Source organism: Danio rerio, chromosome 16, assembly GCF_052040795.2.
Source record: "Danio rerio strain M-AB ecotype USA chromosome 16, GRCz13ab, whole genome shotgun sequence".
NCBI classification, from domain to species: Eukaryota; Metazoa; Chordata; class Actinopteri; order Cypriniformes; family Danionidae; genus Danio; species Danio rerio.
In genome coordinates this window covers 48,869,122-48,889,032 of record NC_141036.1, presented here as the reverse complement: position 1 = coordinate 48,889,032, position 19,911 = coordinate 48,869,122, and the positions used below count along the sequence as shown (strand labels likewise).

The window sequence follows — 19,911 nt, the reverse complement described above, 5'->3', positions numbered from 1 at the left end:
GTTTATTTTAAAACTACTATGAAATATGCAAACTATAACTTCGATGCGCTTTCCATGTCGACGAACGTCTGTATAGTTCAACGGCAAAATTTAAATATCCGGAAGTAACGAATCTGCCAGTGCGAAACACACAGTTGGATAAACACATGGCATATTTGGTAAGCGCAATGGCGCACACTGGTGAATAAGCGTGAAAGTCATGACGATTCACGTGAATTCGTAATTTTTTTTTGGATAGCATTGATGACATTGCTTTTTTCTTTCGGGGTTACATAGCGTATGCTATTTACATCATTTTTTAAATCTCAGCAGTTGTCAGTTGTAATGATACACTGGAAACTGTCAATGCAATAAGGGCTGATTATACATGATCAAGGCAAGGTTTAGTTTTGGCTGTCATTCATTGAAGACTGAGGTTAATGAAGTTTGTGAATGCAGATTCATCTGTTTTTTTCCCTCTCGATCGCAGGCTTTGAGATGAGCTGTCAGGAAAGTTCTCCAGGTCCCCCGGGGGACATTACACCCTTCCAGCAGATGATGGCGTCCTGCTCCGGGGCAATTATTACATCACTCTTGGGTAAGAGACTGCACATTTGTTATGTATGGATAAATATATAGATGTATACCTTTTATGTTTAAAAAAAAAAGCTGAGTTGTATGCTATTTTATTACCGTATTTTGTTAGAGTCAGTAAATGTAGATACATTCATCATTTACATTGTGCGTTTTTCTTAGCATAAAATACTGTACCATACACAATATTGTACTTTAACACGTTGTTACTAAATAGACACCAAAATTATGCATTTATATATAGTACTAGTCAAACATTTGAGAACATTTGGATTGGTTAATGTTTTAAAATTAAAAATTTAGCATGACTGCATTTATTTGGTGAACAGTACTATCGTGAAATATTATTTCAAATTTAGATAACTTTTTTTCTATTATACTGTATTTGATAATGTGATTTATTTCTCTGATTCAATGCTGGATTTTCAAGAATGGCTATGTGAAATTATTCTTAGGAAATTATTCTAAGATGCTGATTTGCTGCTTTGTTAAGATAAATTATTATTGGTGCTCAATCATTAATAATAGTTATTATTACTAGTCTTTATATTTTTGTGGAAACCATGATGGATTTTACATTTCAGGACTCTCTAGTGAATAGTAAAAATATTTTTATTTAAAAACAAAATCTTTTGTTTCATTTAGAAATGTCTCAAACTTTGATCACATTTGATAAATTTACTGTGTCCTTGATGAATAAACGGTTTTTTTTTTAAGATCATGTGACACTGCGACTGGAGTTATGGTTGTGAAAATTCAAGATTGAATAAAAAAAGTAAAATACATTTTAAAACATTAATTCATTCATTCATTTTCTTGTCGGCTTAGTCCCTTTATTAATCCGGGGTCGCCACAGCGGAATGAACTGCCAACTCATCCAGCAAGTTTTTGTTTCTCTGGGAAACATCCAGACACACATTCACACACACACTCATACACTACGGACAATTTAGCCAACCCAATTCACCTGTACCGCATGTCTTTGGACTGTGGGGGAAACCGGAGCACCCGGAGGAAACCCACGCGAACGCAGAGAGAACATGCAAACTCCACACAGAAACACCAACTGAGCCGAGACTCAAACCAGCAACCTTCTCGCTGTGAGGTGACAGCACTACCTACTGCGCCACTGCTTCGCCCCATTTTAAAACATATTGACATGAATTATTTGAGAAAACTATTTGAGGAAATAAGTAATTTTGAAATGAATTGATTCATTCATTCATTTTCCTTCGGCTTAGTCACTTTTTTATCAGGGGTCGCCACAGTGGAATGAATCGCCTGAGTTTTTGAGTCTGTTAAAAATATATGATGTCTGACTTATAGTCTTTGATACATTTTAGTAAAAAGTGTTACAGCTTGATAGTATAGATTTGTTTTGTTTATTCATTCATTCATTTTCTTGTCGGCTTAGTCCCTTTATTAATCCGGGGTCGCCACAGCGGAATGAACCGCCGACTTATCCAGCCGCAACCCATCTCTGGGAAACATTTACAGACACACTCATACACTATGGACAATTTAGCCTACCCAATTCACCTGTACCGCATGTCTTTGGATTGTGGGGGAAACCGGAGCACCCGGAGGAAACCCACGCGAAGGCAGGGAGAACATGCAAACTCCACACAGAAACACCAACTGAGCCGAGGTTCGAACCAGCGTCCCAACGACCTTCTTGCTATGAGGCGACAGCACTACCTACTGCGCCACTGCCTCGCCGATTTGTTTTGTGTCTATATTTTTTATAACAATACTGTTCTTATGTAATTGTTCTTATGTAATTTCTTATGTAATTGTATGTAATTGTTGATTTATTAAATAGTAGGGCTTCTTGAACAACTTAAAAAATATTTTACCTTAACCCTTGATTCATTTACAATTCAACTATAAGCATCCTACCTATCTATTTTACTATAAAATCTAACACTATTTCAGTAATACTTATTTGTTTTTTTTTTGTACATTGACAGTAACACCTCTGGATGTGGTAAAAATCCGACTGCAGGCCCAAAAGAATCCTTTCCCCAAGGGTAAGCTTGAGCTGCTGTCCTTTCAAATAAAGTAAAAGCACAGCTCACCCAAAAATTCTTGTTTCAGACATTTATGAGTTTCTTTTCTTCTGTAAAACACACACAAAAAGGGACATTTTAAAGAAAGCTGGAACCACTGACTTCCACAGTAGTTGTTTTTTTTTCGACTATGGAAGTCAGTAGTTACAGGTTTTAAGCATAAAACCTGTGTGTCTTCTGTTGTGAGGCTGGGTAAAGAGTGAACAGCTGAATTTTTGGGTGAACTATCCCTTTAAAGAGTTGATTTGGCTGAAAACCTCACTCATATTTTGTCAGGAAAATGTTTTGTTTACTGTAACGGACTGATGGATCATATATGCGTCTGCGAGAATGGCAATACAAAGGTCTGGTACAAAGCACCCGGACATTTCAGCGGCACATTGGTAAGATGAACTATATAGAAATGTAAATCCAGCTGCGCTTGTTTTTAATTCTTTTATTCTGTCCCAGGACGCCTTTCTTAAGATCATACGTATGGAAGGAATCAGGTCACTATGGAGCGGCCTTCCTCCAACGCTGTGAGTGTCTAAATAAATTTCTGAAACCAGACATTAAATGGACCCAAATAATGAAACGTTGATTTTCTTTGCAGAATAATGGCAGTGCCTGCGACTGTGATTTATTTCACATGTTACGATCAGCTGTTTGCTCTTCTCAAGCTAAAGATGGGCGACCGATCGGATCTGGCACCGCTCTTTGCTGGCGCTATTGCAAGAGGTATTGTTTTAACACGACTGATTAAATGCTTACCTTTTTTTCTCCACGTGCTGAACTTCTGTATCAAACTTCTGAATAACATGACATGAGTTTTGTGTCAGTGGGCTCGGCCACAGTAATCAGCCCCCTGGAGCTCATCCGCACCAAGATGCAGTCTGAGAAACAGTCGTACAGAGAGATGAGTGCTGTCATCCGGTCAGCACTGAAAAACGAGGGTTTGAGGTCTCTGTGGAGGGGCTGGGGACCCACGCTGCTACGGGACGTCCCATTCTCAGGTGAAGCACATAAGCTATGTTTGCATCCACCTATTCATGGAATATTACATAGAAAATGCTTGATAAAAACACCAAGAGAGTTTTGAAAATGCGATTGAAGTAAACCAAACTTTTACTTGATAAGAAAAAAAACGTGCATGAACTACGATGAAAATACATTTGCCGAATAAATTACAGTACGTGCAAGTGGTTTTGTTAGAAATCTGTAAGTGATCACGTGATAACAAAATCGGTGTGATGGGATGGTGTTGATGTTAATAATAAATAATTCGTTACATTTATATAGCGCTTTTCTAGACACTCAAAGCGCTTTACACAATGTGGGGAGTCTCCTCATCCACCACCTGTGTGCAGCATCCACCTGGATGATGCGATAGCAGCCATGTTGCACCAGACAGCACATCCCACACCAGCTGATTGGTGGAGAGGAGACAGAGTGATGAAGCCAATTATGATATGGGGATGGTTAGGAGGCCATGATGGACAGAGGCCAGTGGGCAAACCCATACTCTTTTTCAAAGGACATCCTTCGAAAGATTTTTTTTACGACCTCACAGTTGGAATCTCGGTTAAACGTCTCATCCCAAAGTCGTTAAACATCTGAAATGTTGTTTTGCCCATTCCCTTAGCCACAGAAAATTACATTTTTCTTTTGCATATTTGCTTTATTCGTAAATGTTTTATGCGATATCCCAGTTTTGCGCATAAATTTAATTGGCATCTTTGGATGGAAACAGCTATTGACTTGCTCCTTTGAAGCACAAGATACTACATGCTAGATTTGCTAAAACGCAGATTTAACTTTAATCCACAAAAAGCACTGATGATAGAGGAAATTTCTGAAGATGATCTACTGACAGTGTGCATAATTGAAGAACAAAGGCACTTCAGCTAATTGCTATAATGCAAGTAATGGTTTGGTAGCATTGTCTTCTGGCATTCCAAATAAATGTACATGAGTGAAGAAAGTTATACAATTAGTGCTGGGCAAAGATTAATGGCAATTAATCGCATCCAAAAAAACAAATATGTTTTGACATAATACACTGTATGTGTTTCCCAGAGATGGGTTGCGGCTGGAAGGGCATCCGCTGCGTAAAAACTTGCTGGATAAGTTGGCGGTTCATTCCGCTGTGGCAACCCCGGATTAATAAAGGGACTAAGCCAATAAGAAAATGAATGAATGAACACTGTATGTGTGTGCGTTACAATTATTTATGATTTATATGTGATATAAACAAAAGTATACAAAACTATTTTGTTACATACTTTAGATATTTACACTGATATACAGTGGTCAGCATAATTGTATATACCCCATATTAAAAATATATTTTAAAATATATATTTTTTAATATATATATTAAAATATTTTATCCATAACAACATAAATTTGGGTGTTCTAGTTTTTGGGTGTTTTCATAAGTTATTTTGTTAGATAAGCTCCAAAAAATATTAATTTAAAAGAAAGATTATGCTGAGCACTCTATAATTTGCATCATATACATGTATGTTACATATATCAAAACAAACATTTTCTCAAATCTATGCGTGCATTTTTTTTTACATGCATAAATATGCACAGCACACACGCATACATTACGTCAAAACAATCTTTTATTCAGGATGTGATTAATTTTAACACTAAATGTATTAAATGTATTATATAATATATAACAATAATACAATATTTATAATAGGATTTATATTCTAAATAAATTCTGTTGTTTAAATCAGGGTTTTATCATATTTGAAATGTAAAAATATTTCACAATATTAGTTTTTTTTTCTTTTTGCTGAATTTTTACTTAAATGAAATTTTGGTTTCTTTAAGAGACTTCTTTCAAAAATAATAACTCTAAAACTTTAAACACTATAATAATATTAACCATACCACAGAAGAGCGACATTTTAACGGGGTTTATTCAAGTCTATTCCAGACATTGAAAGTCAGTGAATTAGTTTTTGTCCGTGCTAGGATAATAGAAATGTTAAGAGCATTGGCTTCAACATGACCACTTCAAAAACTGGGTGTAAAAAGTAGACGACAGGAAATCTAAATATAAAACATAAACAGATTTTTAAAAAAGGTCATTCATATCTATTGCTGTTCTCATAGTAGCTAATAAAAGTCATGCAAAATAATATCCAAGCTATAACCATTTTAATTTTATTCAAAGCACAACAGCAGCAGCCAGCTTTTACCCTTTATTAGACGTCAGTTCAATCTGTCATAGTCAGGGAATTTCACATTTAGCTTTAAGTGGAAACCCTGTTTAAAAGAGTCCTGCACGTCTTTATATGATACATGTGTCATGTTTATTGTTATTACCTAATATCAATTATCTGACTTTGTGTGTTTGTCCTCAGCTATGTACTGGTTTAACTATGAGAAGGGCAAATGGTGGCTCTGTAAACGCTACAGCTGTAGCGAACCGACTGTTGCCATCACATTCACAGCTGGAGCTCTGTCTGGATCAGTGAGTCCGACATCTACATCTGCACCTACATCACATCCTTAAGGGATAGTTCACCCAAATGTTAACATTCTGCCATCATGCACTCACCCTGAAGCTTTTCCAAACCTATACAAGAAAAAGACACAAAAAAAGGTATTTTGAGGAGTGTTGGGAATTAACCAGGCTGTATACAGTAGACTTTGACTTCCATAGTATGATAACTTTGTGGTTTCCGACATTCCTCAAAATATCTTCTTATACATGTTTTAAAAAATTGAGGGTGAGTAGGTAGAGTTTTTATTTCTGGGAACTCTTTAACCATTTATGAGCCCAATTTGTTTTATAAACAGTGGATAAAGTATGTGTTTGTTTACATCTTATGTGCATGGTGTGTCTATGAAAATGTGTCTTGATTTGTCAGATTTGCTATATATTTTTCATGTTTCAGATCGCGTCGATCATCACACTGCCGTTTGATGTGGTTAAAACAAAACGACAAGTAGAAATGGGTGAACTGCAGACCATGAAGTGTGAGTATTGAAAAAATTATGTTCAATTGGTTTTTTTTTTTAAGTTTTTTTTTTTTCACAAACTATTCCAATTTTTCAAATAACCTAAAAATACAATGCTAAAATATAGGCGTAAAACATAATTGTGTCAGCGTAACATTGATTTTTGGTTATTTATGTACTTAAATATGTATATATTAATTATGTATATATTATTTTTTACTAAATAAAATGTATATATTAACGAAGTGATCACATTACATTTTATTGTACTTTAAATGATTAAAAACTTCATGACAAATGGACAATGTGCTATTGTGGCCAAGTATAATCATTTCAATTGAAAATGAGTTTATTTAAATGCACTATTATCCATAAATGTCATCAGATATTTTATCTCATTAATATGCCTTTTGGCTATATATCATAAACTACTGAGTGACATTTAATTGGGTCTTCTGTAAATCATGGTAAAAGTATATTATTTTTTGCTTAGACTAAAAAGAGAGAGAAGAAAAAATTAAATAAACTTGCTAATACGTCAGAATTATTAGCCCGTCCAGTACATTGCTAGATGCTAGTATTCAGCTTAAAGTGACATTAAAAAAAGGTTAATTAGGCAAGTCGGGCGAGGCAGTGGCGCAGTAGGTAGTGCTGTCGCCTCACAGCAAGAAGGTCGCTGGTTCGAACCTAGGCTCAGTTGGCGTTTCTGTGTGGAGTTTGCATGTTCTCCCTGCCTTCGCGTGGGTTTCCTCCACAGTCTAAAGACATGTGGTACAGGTGAATTGGGTAGACTAAATTGTCCATAGTGTGTGAATGAGGATGTTTTCCAGAGATGGGTTGCGGCTGGAAGGGTATCCGCTGCGTAAAAACTTGCTGGATAAGTTGGCGGTTCATTCCGCTGTGGCAACCCCGGATTAATAAAGGGACTAAGCCGACAAGAAAATGAATGAATTAGGCAAGTCATTGTATAACGATGGTTTGTTCTGTAGACAATCGTAAAAAAATATTGCCTAAAGGGGCTAATAATATTAGCTGTGTCTCATTTCAGAGGTTGCATCCTCCGAAGGATGCAGACTTCAAAGATGTGTTTTTCGAAGTCCACACAGGCCGAACCGAGCATTTTGAAACGAGATGATCTAGCCCAACAGAGGACAGATCTCATCACCAGTCTGCTGTTAATAAACAGTAGTGAAATTTGTAATTTTTTTTTTCAAAGTGATTTTAAAACTTGTTTCAAGCGATCTAAAGGCAAAACAAGGTTTACGAAAGCTAGAAATAGATTTCCTTTGATCCATACATGTACACATAAAACTGTAAACAGTCTATAAAATCACTCTTTAGTTAGACGTGTCATACTCTTTTTGTTTTTTAACATGTGTTTAGATATCAAAGTCAAATAAAACCTAATTCATACATTTAAACGGAAGTTTTCTTTTAAAAACATCCTGCCGTTATCAGTGCGCAATGAATCTTGCACTTCGAATGCATTTATCACAGGATACAGCCTCTGAAATGATCACAGCGATTGACCTTAAAGTTATTATTTAAAAAAAAACAACTGTTTTTATTCTAGCTTAAATATAAAATAAGAAATAAAACTTTCTCCAGAAGGAAAAATATTATAGGAAATACTGTGTAAAATCCTTTGCTATTTAACATGATTTGGTAAATATTTGAAAAAGAAAACAAAAGTCACATGAGGGCTAATCATTTTGACTTCAACTGTATAAATTACATTATAATTTAGTTTTGATGTCCGAATACCACTTTTTGTTTTTGACCCATAATGAAATCATTAACAAGTCATTAATATGCAGTAATGTCTGTTTAGTGTCCACGCAAGTCTCATCCAGCACATACAGTGTGATGAAAAGGATAGTGGCTGAAAATGGAGTATCAGGACTCTTTGCAGGTAAATGGATTTATTGACCAATTTGAGGGATGTAAACAATAACAATGGTACCGACATATTTCCTGTTTTACATTTTTTATTTCTATTGCTTACAAGAATACAAAAAGGTCCACATATTAACAAATAATGTTCTGATAGCTGTTTGAACATAAAGTTATGATTGAATTGCGTCTTGTTACAGATATGAAGTAGTTTAATAAGAAGCAGGAAATGTTTATGGGCCTATGACATGACCACACTGAAATGGTCTATAACAGTGGTTCTCAAACTGTGGTACGTGTGCCACTAGTGGTACCGTAGGCTTCCTTCTACTGGTACATGGAAGAATCAAATATGTCATATGTACATGCTACATATATTTTAAAAAGTATCAAAAAAAATTTTATATATGAATATGATGAGATTGATGACATATAGCCTATATTTATGAGGTCCAGGCAACATTTCCAGGTGTTGATAAACAGGCCACTATATCGTCACCTTGGTTCTATTTGCATTCTAAATGATTTTGAGCTTCCAAGTTTTTGCATTGCATATAGCAAACATATAGCAAACAGTCTTCAATGAACCTAAACGAGCACATGTCACTCCGCTGCTAGTCGGTTTGCACTGGCTGCCAGTTGCTGCTCGCATCAAATTCAAAGCTCTGATGTTTGCCTACAAAGTGACCTCTGGCCTTCCTCCTTCTTATCTGCTCTCACTTCTGCAGATCTATGTGCCCTCCAGAAACTTGCTTTCTGTGAATGAACGTCGCCTCGTGGTTCCATCCCAAAGAGGGAAGAAATCACTTTCGCGAACGCTCACGCTCAATCTGCCCAGTTGGTGGAGTGAACTCCCTAACTGCATCAGAACAGCAGAGTCACTCGCTACTTTCAAGAAACGACTAAAAACTCAACTATTTAGTCTCCACTTCACTTCCTAATCTGCAATTGCCTCTTTGAATATCACACTAACTGTACACAAAAAAAAAAAAAATACTACTAATACTTCCCTTCTTAGACTTTACAGACCTGAAACTTGCCTATAGCACTTATTCATTGTTGCTCTTAGTTGTGTAAATTGCTTCCTTGTCCTCATTTGTAAGTCGCTTTGGATAAAAGCGTCTGCTAAATGACTAAATGTAAATGTAAATGTAAACATTATGTGAGTAACAGTTCTCTTTCATGTCTTAACATGACAGAGACCCTTAATGTACTCTAAATGTAAATTATCAAAGTTCTCTTACATTTGCAAATTGGAGTAAACAAACCACTGTAAATGCAGACAGAACCTTCTCATTCTTAAAAGTCTTTTTCCACTTGGAATTATAAGGTTCTATCTGGCAGATCATTCATTGAAGCATTACTTTTCAAGAAATACAATCAAAAATATATATAAATTGTTGTTGTAACAATATGTTGATGCTTATGAAAGCAACATTTTTGCTTTCTATAACATTTATTTCATGTTTTAGGATGAACATTTGTTCTTGTTCAAATTAAACACACAAGGCTGGGCTAAATATTTTGTGCAGATGGTAATTTTATGTAATTAATATGTTTATTTATAAAATTTTATTCTTAATATGAATTATTGAGTTTTTTTAATATTGATATTTATTGAATTATATGCCCCATAAATTAAATAAAGTATTTTCCCTTTAAGGCTTAATATTAAATTTAAAGAATTTAAGATAAAACAGACAATGAGCAAATGAGTTTAATAAACTCTGAAAAATGTTTCACTTACTATTTATTCACAAATACAAATATTTCACGTTTAATATAGACTTTTTTAATATTCGTTTCTTTTGAGATACTGCTTGCTGAAGAGCTACTTGGGCTCCAATGAGAGGTAGCTTGAACTCCAACTCCTCCTCCTATAAGCTGTTTTAATGTGTATACCCTCCCCTAACCCCAACCCCCAGTGACATCACTGCAAGGAAGGAAGGAAGGAGGAGCTGGAGCTCAAGCTCCCCCTTGCTGGAGCTCAGCTCTGCCCAAGTGGCTCTGCAGTGCGTGCCACTTTTTCTTTTTCAACAATGTAAAATGTAACATTTCATCTCAATGTCAAAAAATGCCTCGAAATCATCACATTTACACACGTCTCAATTTTGTGTGGTTCATTATTTAGTCGGCTCTGATTTTTGTGTGATTTTTAGTGGTGGGCAAAGCGAGGCTTCGTGAAACACTGAAACTATCGAAGCAAATGTGTCGAAGCTTCGAAACACCACTCTACGGTGACACCTAGTGGTCATTTTATCTGTATTACACTGAAACAGCTTCAGCAAAGAACAGTTGAGCAAATTGAGGTATCAAACCCCACTTTATAGCCTTGAATCATCAAATGGTTTAGTCGAGTGGTTAGAGTACGTGACTATCATGCGGGAATAATGGGTTCGAATCCAGACTGTCACAAGTGTGTTGAAATGCTTTACTACCAGTTGGTAATGCTTTGTTATTGTATCGTTTTGTTTCAACATTGCTCTGACATACGAATAAACATTTGTAAATAAATTTGTATTTTGTTCATATAACAGGCTTGTTACTAGATCAGATACAGTTGTGGCCAGAAGTTAACAATAATTATTTATATTATTAATTAAATTTCCCATTGTATTTTATTAACGTCTATCCAAAACCTAAACCCATCACAGTACTGTAAAAATATGAATTATTGTTTTACAGTGTTACAAAAATGATGCTAAATTGATGGTGTATCCGCAGCTGTATCCTATCTAGGCTACACCATAAAACAGTAACATGATTAAAATACATAAAATCATGATTTTGGAGTATTTGTAATAGTCGAGATTCGAACCCAAAAAAAATTTGAAATACAGTACCATAGTGCACACGCACGGTCCACTAGCCCGTACAAGACGGAGACTTATTAAAGATCATGCCAGTGAAATGCAGATTCTCCGGGTCTTGAAACGCCTCTGAAATGATCGATGCTTTGAATCGCTTTTGTCACGTGACCAAGTGTTTCGAAACACTTTAGTCACATGACCTGGGTGTTTCGGATCATGCTTCGGTACAGTGTTTCGAAACACTTGCGCTTCGGGATCTCGACACTGTGTCGAAACGTCAGTTTCACGTCAGCCATCCCTAGTGATTTTTATCTTTCTGGACTTTCCCGCTGTCAGTGGATCAGTTTGGTGAAATGACAAAGAAAGCTGATCCTGATTGGTCCTCGTGCGTGCATTGAAAATGCTGATTGGCTCACAGAAAGAACCTTATAGAGCCAAGCTAACTTTGTAGATAAAACCGTTTTTGTTTTTTAAATAAAAAGTCTTAAAATGTAAACAACTTATAAAAAAAAAACCTCCCATAATGTAAACAAGTTGTAATTCAATAAGAATATGTGTGGATATTAATAGAAAGGCAACTCGCCTCCCCCTTTCGACCATTAGAAGCTTTATCACAAATTACAGATGGAAGCTTAAAGGATCAATCCAACCCAATATTGCTTCGTTCTAAGGAAGTCTGGAAAATGGCTCATAAGAGGTGCCAAATCGCTCACTTATCTCAATACTACTCCTCAATATGGAATAATAACTTTTTCAAAATTGGAAAAAAGCCCTTACTTTGGGGTCATTGGCTTAGATGTGGTATAGGTACTTTAAATGATTTATTTAATAATGGTAAATTAATATCTAATGATGTTTTGAGAAAAAAAAATTAGAAGGACGAGATCATTTTTGGATGATTTTACTTGATCAAAAAAGTTTGAGAACCACTGTTCTATCATATATAAATGTGACCATTCAAAATGCTTGTGTTGTATATTACTGCACCACCACTAGATGTCTCAACAGCACAGCTCACGTTTTCTGTTCTCCAGGTTTCATGCCGAGGCTGATTAAAGTGGCTCCTGCGTGTGCTATAATGATCAGCACATATGAGTTTGGGAAAGCTTTTTTCCGCAAATACAACCATCAGAAAGAGGGTCAAGCAACTGCGTCCCAGCACATCATTTCTCACACAGAAAAGCACTAACACTCGATCACGAACATGCCGATAAATTACTACACAATCCTTTTTCCATCATGTATTATATGTTGCTGCCTATCTAAAAGCAGAGATTATAGATTTGCTGTGAATAAAACAATGTACCTTCTCCTGTAAATTTATAAATAGGGGCACGTTCCTCCCGGATCATTCAGATTACAATTTAATATTTGTATTTTGATATTTATTTATTGATTTAAATGAGCTGAAGAAACTTAAAGCCTATGATATGAACAGATATTAAGGTGATGCCAAATTATTTGCATCGCGTTCACTGTGATTTATTTTATTCGGTGTTTTAATTTGTTGTTTAAGCGTCTTAGTATTGTTTCAGTCCTGCCTTTTGTAGGTGTGTGTTGAAACCAATGCCAATGTGTGTGTGAATGGTGCCAAAACGACTGAAGCTGTTGTGAGTGAAGGCCAGGTTGAATAATCAGACTATTTGAATTGTTCTGTATGCAACTGTTTTTTAATTGCTGATTAGTGTCTGAATATTAATCTGAATATCCACAGCGCTTTTAAAGAATTTCACGGTGTGTAATTCAGTTCGTTTTTTTTTTCAAATTGATTCAATAATGAATTTTTTGAAACCTCATCATCTCAGTTTCTTAATTCAGACAAATGCACAATATTGTCTCCAGTTTCTTTAGATTAGTATGCACAGGCATTGTTCAAATTACAATTCATTTGAATAGAAAAACGTCTTGGTCACACTACACAATAAGGTTTCGTTAGTTAACGTATTTACTAACACACTCAAAAAACTTGCTCAATAAACTTATTTAAAATAAGCTTATTTAATAAGCTTAAATTCTTGAGATTTCATTGGGACAACTTAATCTTTTTATGTTCAATCCACATAAATATGCTAAAAGTATTAAGTTAACTGGTCACACTTTACAATAAGGTTCATTAGCTAATGTTACTTAATGCATTTACTAACATGAACAAACAATGAACAATACATCTACTACAGTATTTGTTCATGTTAGTTAACAGTTAATGAAAATATAGTTGTTCATTGTTAGTTCATGTTAACTCACGGTGCATTAACTAATGTTAACAAGCATGAGTTTGGATTAGTAAATGTTAATTAAATTAACAATTAAAAATTACATTAAAAATAATTAAATTAAATTAAAAATGTAAATTAGTAAAGTTTGTATTAGTAAATGTTCAATGATTAATAAATGCAGTACAAGTGTAGTTCATGATTAGTTCATGTTAGTAAACGCATTAACTAATGAACCTTATTTTAAAGTGTTACCAACTTGATTAATTTGTGTTGGGACAACATGAATGGGGAGGTGTCTTCTGGCCCCTGTAAATCTGTAAATCTATTTTTGTGTCACAATAAAAGTGTGTTTAGGAATAAAAATGCAATTTTAAAACTTTTAATAAATTAAGTCCTTGGCTATGTACAGGCTATTATTACGTTAGTTTTACGTTAAGAAATGCAGCCTTGAATTTACTTGTCGGCAATGCTGGAAAATAGATGTAACATTGATCAATTTCGTTTTCAGTCACGCTCATGTCAAAGTAATATTCAGCTCGTTTAGTTGTGCCTTCATTCATTTTTGTTTTCAGTCGTGACATCACAAATCTTCAACACATGATTTATTTACAACACGTTTTTATACATAATAGTTTAACTAATTTCTAACTACTTCTTTGTCTTTTTGCAAGATAGTTGTATTCACATTAAAGTGTAATTAAAACACTTAACTGGGTTATGTTAACTAAGGAAGTTAGAATAATTAGTCAAGTGATTGTATAACTGGTTTGTTGTGTAGACAATCAAAAAATATACACTAATTATTTGTTAAGGAGGCTAATAACACTGACCTTAAATTTATTTATTCATTTTTTTTATTAAATACTGCAAGAAATAAACTATAAGAAATAAGATTTATTATGACTCCAGGGGTCTGTTTCAGTAAGGAGGTTCAACCAACTTGGAGTTTAAACTTGAACTCTTGAGTTGATTTACCGAGAGATTAAAAACTCTTCAGTTGTTCTGAAACCGAAAACTCATCTGAGTTAGGTCAATCAACTTTAAGTAGACATACTGAGAGTTAAGTGCGCATACAATGACTATAAAAAACATTATCAATGGAGCGCAGATAATACGAGTGACCATGGCAACATCTTAAAAATGAGATCAGCATTTCTTTCTCTAGCTGAACTTGATGTGCTCATGCAAATATAGCAAATATGAGCATATATTTAAAAAAGCAACACCACTGCATCATATCAGACTGTTGTTGAGGCCAAAATATGACCCTTTTTAATGTATAATAGGGGCTCTTTAAATCCAACTCCCTAACCATAAGCCCGCACGTTATGAGGAATAGCTCTGCATATTTGCCACTATGCTAATTTGTGCTGTGGTTCTTACGTTACTCCACATGTTAATGATATATTATGTCTCTCTTCTTTAAATTGCATATTGTTGGCAAATCATCCGCAAACATTTCCACACTTATCTGCACCATTTTAGAATTGCCCTGTTTGCTAAATAATTTTTGCCTGTTGCTGGCCCAGTGTTAGTAACATCATAATTATTTATTTCGCAAAGTATTCCAGACAAAACGGAGTCATTCAGCCAAGCTTTTATTAACGTTTTAATTTATTGAAAAAACAAAACATGATCATACATGATAACATTAGGTGAACTCTTAAAACATATTGAGGCTAAATTATAATGAATATATGATATTCATCTCAGTGCGGCCTAATTATCCTCATACCTTTAATTCCTGTCACTGTCCAACAGAACATCAAGGAAACGATAGAGAAATACATTCACAAATGTCTGTAAAAAAGGCGACATTTCTGTAGTGTTTTAAATAGATTCGCACTTTACTTGAAATCAAAGCATAGAGATCCATTCACACCAAAAACCAAGAACATATTGTTGTCCAAATGTCCTGTTTGTTGTGCATGTAAATGTTTGAGCTCTTTAAAGCAGGACGGATTGATTGGCTGCATTTAAATTAGTGAGCTAATTATAGCAGGAAGGATTCTGATTGGCTGACAATTGTCTTATTCATTTGCTGGGAATAAAAGCATTCCAAGAGTTATTCCAATGGTTTCATTCTGTTTATTAAACGTGCCCTGCAGATGTTGTTTATCAGCTGAGCAAAAAAAAGTCTTGACATAAATTACCTTTAATATGTGGAAACAGACCAAACCAAAACAATAAACAAAACGAACAAAACTAAACAGAACAAAATGATACAAAAGGAAACAAAATTAAACAATAAAAAATAAAACAGAACTAAACAAAACAAAACAATAAAACAGAACAAAACAGACCAAACCAAAACAATAAACTAAAATGTAACAATTCTAAACTAAACAGAACAAAACAATTTGGATCTAAATTAAACAAAGGAATAAAAAAACAAATCGGAACAAAATGGACCAAAACACAACAATAAAAAAACACATATAAAAAAATATGAATAAAACCAAAACAATAAACTAAACAAAATGGAACAAAACTAAACAATAAAAAATAAGAACAAATCCGACCAAACCAAAACAATAAACTAAACGTAACAAATTTAAACGAAACGAAACAAAACAACATAAAAAAACTAAGCAAAACAAAACAATAAAAAATAAAACAGAACAAAACGGACCAAAACAAAACAATAAATAAAACGGAATTACAAAATACAGATGAAACCAATACAATAAACTAAACTGACCAAATTCAGAACAAAATTAGACAAAACGAAACTAAAAAATAAAACAGAACTAAACAAAACAATAAAACAGAACAAAACAGACCAATCCAAAACAATAAACTAAACGTAACAAATCTAAACTAAACGGAACAAAACAATATGGAACAACATGAAACAAAGAAATAAAAAACAAATCGAAACAAAATGAACCAAAACAAAACATTAAAAAATAACAGATATTAAAAATATGAATGAAACCAAAACAATAAACAGCAAAACTAAATGGAACAAAACTAAACAATAAAAAATAAGAACAAAGCCGACCAAACCAAAACAATAAACTAAACAGAACAAATTTAAACTAAACAGAAAAAAAAAAAAAAAACAGAACAGACCAAAACAAAACAATAAATAACAAAACAGAACTAAAAAAATATAGACGAAACCAAAACAATAAACTAAACAAAGCCGACCAAAACAAAACAAAAAATAAAAAACTAAACTAAACAAAACGGACCAAACCAAAACAATAAACAAAACAAAAAATTCAAGGGAATCGTTTTCCAGGACACAGTGAGGGCACTAAAGGACAGTGAGGGTTTACCTTTAATATGTGCTGTTAGTGTGACCTATTCATCTGCTATAATTTATATGGATTTTTTTTAGTTCTCGTCCTTGGTGTGACTGTGCCTCAGGTACTGCAATGCATTTCGGTCATTCCACTGCACATTCAGTAGTTTTAATTGCACATTATAAAATAATAGGGCTGTGAAAAAACCTGACACACAGACATACTGGCGTTGAACAATGTAAAACATGCTGTTCACATGTCACAGATGGCACAGAAATGAAGTCACGAACAGGCGGACAAGACATTCTTTACCACTAAGATTATGGATGTTCAGCAAGGCAAAATACGAGCCAAAAAGTCTATTTGAAATGAGTGCAAATGAAGGGAATTCTGCATACGTGTTTCCCAAAGATTTCTGTAGTGTGCCGATGCTAATGAGCTTAATACGTTCCGTCAATTTCATATACAACTGGTGGCTTAGCATGCCTCTTAATAAGCAATTGATGATCAAAGTATTAGAAGTGATTCTTTGACTGTTTAACACAACTTTACCAATTAATAATGAATTTAATAAACAAATAGGTTGCTTCAGATTATAGAGCAGCCAATTAATTAAAAACAAACCATCAAATACATTAATTATCATAAGCTGATTGAGCATCTGAATAAAGAGATGCTGCCAAAAGTTACAATTCTGTCTTCATTTATTCATACTTGACGTGTTCTAAACAATTTCATAGTTTTGTTCAGTTGAATGTAAAAGAAGATATTTTGAAGAATGTTGCAAATTGGTAACTATTGCCATCTACAGTATTTTGTTTTCCCTACTATGGTAAGAACATAAGAAGACATTTTAAAGAATGTTGGAAGTTGGTAACCATTGACTTCCATGGTATTTTTTTCTTCTATGGTATGAATATAAAAGATATCTTGAAGAATGTTGGAAATTGGTAACCATTGAAGTCCATAGCATTTCTTTCCTACTATGGTATGAATATAAGAGAAGATATTTTGAAGAACATTGGAAACCGGTAACAATTGACTTTTATAGTATTTTGTTTTTTTCTACTATGGTATGAATATAAGAGAAAATATTTTGAGGAATGCTGGAAACTGGTAACCATTGACTTCCATAGTATTTTTTTCCTTTCTATGATATGAACATAAAAGATATTTTGAGGAATGTTGGAAATTGGTAACTATTGGCTGCTAAAGTATTTTTTTTTTTCTACTATGGTATAAATATAAGAGAAGATATTTTAAGGAATGTTGTAAACTGGTAACCATTGACTTTTATAGTATTTTTTTCCTACCACGGTATGAATATGAAAGAAGATATTTTGAAAAATGTTGGAAACCATTGGGCAAACATCTATATTTTTTGTTTTATTTTTATTTCTATTTTGTTTTTCCTACTATGTTTATGACAGTAAAAGATAGAATGTTGGAAACCGGTAACCATTGATATATTTAGTATTTAGTTTTTCCTACTATGGTTTTAGTGTAAAAGAAGATATTTTGAAGAATGTTGGAAACCATTGGGTAACCATTGACATCTTTAATATTTTGTTTTTCCTAATATGGTTTGTATATAAAAAATATATTTTAAAGAATGTTTAAAATTGGTAACAATTGACTTCTATGGTATTTTGTTTTTTTTACTATGATATGAATACAAATGAAGATATTTTGAAGAATGTTGGAAACCAGTAACCATTGGGTAACCATTGACATCTTTAATATTTTGTTTTTCCTAATATGGTTTGAATATAAAAGAAGATATTTTAAAGAATGTTGAAAATTGGTAACCATTGACTTCTATAGTATTTTGTTTTTCCTACTATGGATATTAGTGGTTAAATGTTTTCTTTTACATTAAACAGAACAAAAACTTTTTGAGGGGGAGTGGGGATGTATTTAAAAAAAAGAGCTAATTGAAAGACATTATATTGCTGTAGCAGATGAACAGACATTTATACAGTGGCTTTACAAGTCAATACATAATATTTATGTTCATCTCAATGAACATCACTGGCCTAAAGTCCTCTTCATTATAAAGTTAAATTTCGCAACAAACAAACAAACAAACAAACAAACAAGTTTGATTCGCTCTAGAGGTAGAATAATCACAGCATTCACTGTACACTGAAATAAGAAGGAATTTTTGGCTGGATTATTTGTGTTGTCTTTAAAAAAAAATAATAATAAATCAATACCGGCAATTTCTGTTCACACAAAAATGACAATTTACTGCAGATTTACTCAGGTCAGCAAATATGTTGGTAAACTTTTTCTTCAGTAAAGCATTCAAGAAGAGTTTTGCTGAAACTGTGGCCCTTTGTGACTCAAAATGCAAGTCAACGGATATATTGAGAGACATAAAAACATAAACAGGCAAAATAAAATTAAGACCAGTTGCTCCTGATAATACCTGAATGTATTATAAAGAGAAACCTTTACTCTGTGCAAAAAACAAAAAAACTTATTTACCAAATTTAATCCACAGAATCTGCAAATGGTCCTTTCTTTTGCCTGGTACCTTGCATTTTATGACCACAGCTAAAAATCTCTAATGTTGTATTGAAGAAAAAGAACTTTGATGGTCTGTACAGTGAGTCAATCAACAGCAATTTTGTCACTTCTGGATAAACCACATCTATAAAAATCCTTTATTTTTGGTTATAAATACATTTCTTTACCCCAAATCTAATATAGAGCATATTATTTATCGTCCACATTATTCTTAATTATTTTACAAATGCCTGACAATAGATGGCACCATTGCACAACAGCGACTATCTATGAGTGATGATGAGAAAAATGTGATGTTGAGTGCTAGATGAGAATGTTAATCACAGAACTCATGAATATGTAAGAGAACAGAGTGAATCTCAAAGACTGAAAAAATATATTAACATTCAGAGTAAAGGCAAGAAAACAAAGCAATATTTGTTGTTGAACACGCTTCTTTGACGCAATTAGACCAATTCATATTGATAGGGCTCCGTTTTTTACAATCTCACAATCCAAAGGATTCCTAATAAATTAAAAAGGGGTCATGTCCTAAATATTTCCCCCTCACTGAAATATCACAGCCAATGATAGTGTTTTGCAGTGTGTGTAAAGAAAATAGTTA

The 19,911-nt window shown here is 33.7% G+C and overlaps 2 protein-coding genes across 5 annotated transcripts in view; one reads left to right on the top strand and one right to left on the bottom strand.

Moving 5' to 3' along the window:
* dpy19l1l (dpy-19-like 1, like (H. sapiens)) overlaps positions 1 to 19,911 on the bottom strand; it is a 754,017-nt gene that overhangs the window by 277,876 nt on the left and 456,230 nt on the right. The window lies entirely within an intron of this gene.
* On the top strand, positions 119 to 13,104 carry slc25a40 (solute carrier family 25 member 40). Of its 3 annotated transcripts, none has more exons than XM_087285592.1 (11): positions 119 to 158; positions 470 to 577; positions 2,544 to 2,603; positions 2,919 to 3,025; positions 3,093 to 3,160; positions 3,235 to 3,359; positions 3,461 to 3,634; positions 6,005 to 6,114; positions 6,542 to 6,623; positions 8,437 to 8,517; positions 12,343 to 13,104. In XM_087285592.1, the coding sequence occupies exons 2-11, from the start codon at positions 478 to 480 to the stop codon at positions 12,495 to 12,497; spliced, it is 1,062 nt and encodes a 353-aa protein (XP_087141718.1). In that variant the 5' UTR covers positions 119 to 158; positions 470 to 477; the 3' UTR covers positions 12,498 to 13,104.

Bases quoted from the DNA above. Each gene is read 5' to 3' on its own strand.
- slc25a40 (XM_087285592.1), top strand. From the start codon at position 478: ATGAGCTGTCAGGAAAGTTCTCCAGGTCCCCCGGGGGACATTACACCC. The intron at 578-2,543 runs GTAAGAGACTGC...GTACATTGACAG, and splicing joins AATTATTACATCACTCTTGG to TAACACCTCTGGATGTGGTA. The intron at 3,161-3,234 runs GTGAGTGTCTAA...TTTTCTTTGCAG, and splicing joins AGCGGCCTTCCTCCAACGCT to AATAATGGCAGTGCCTGCGA.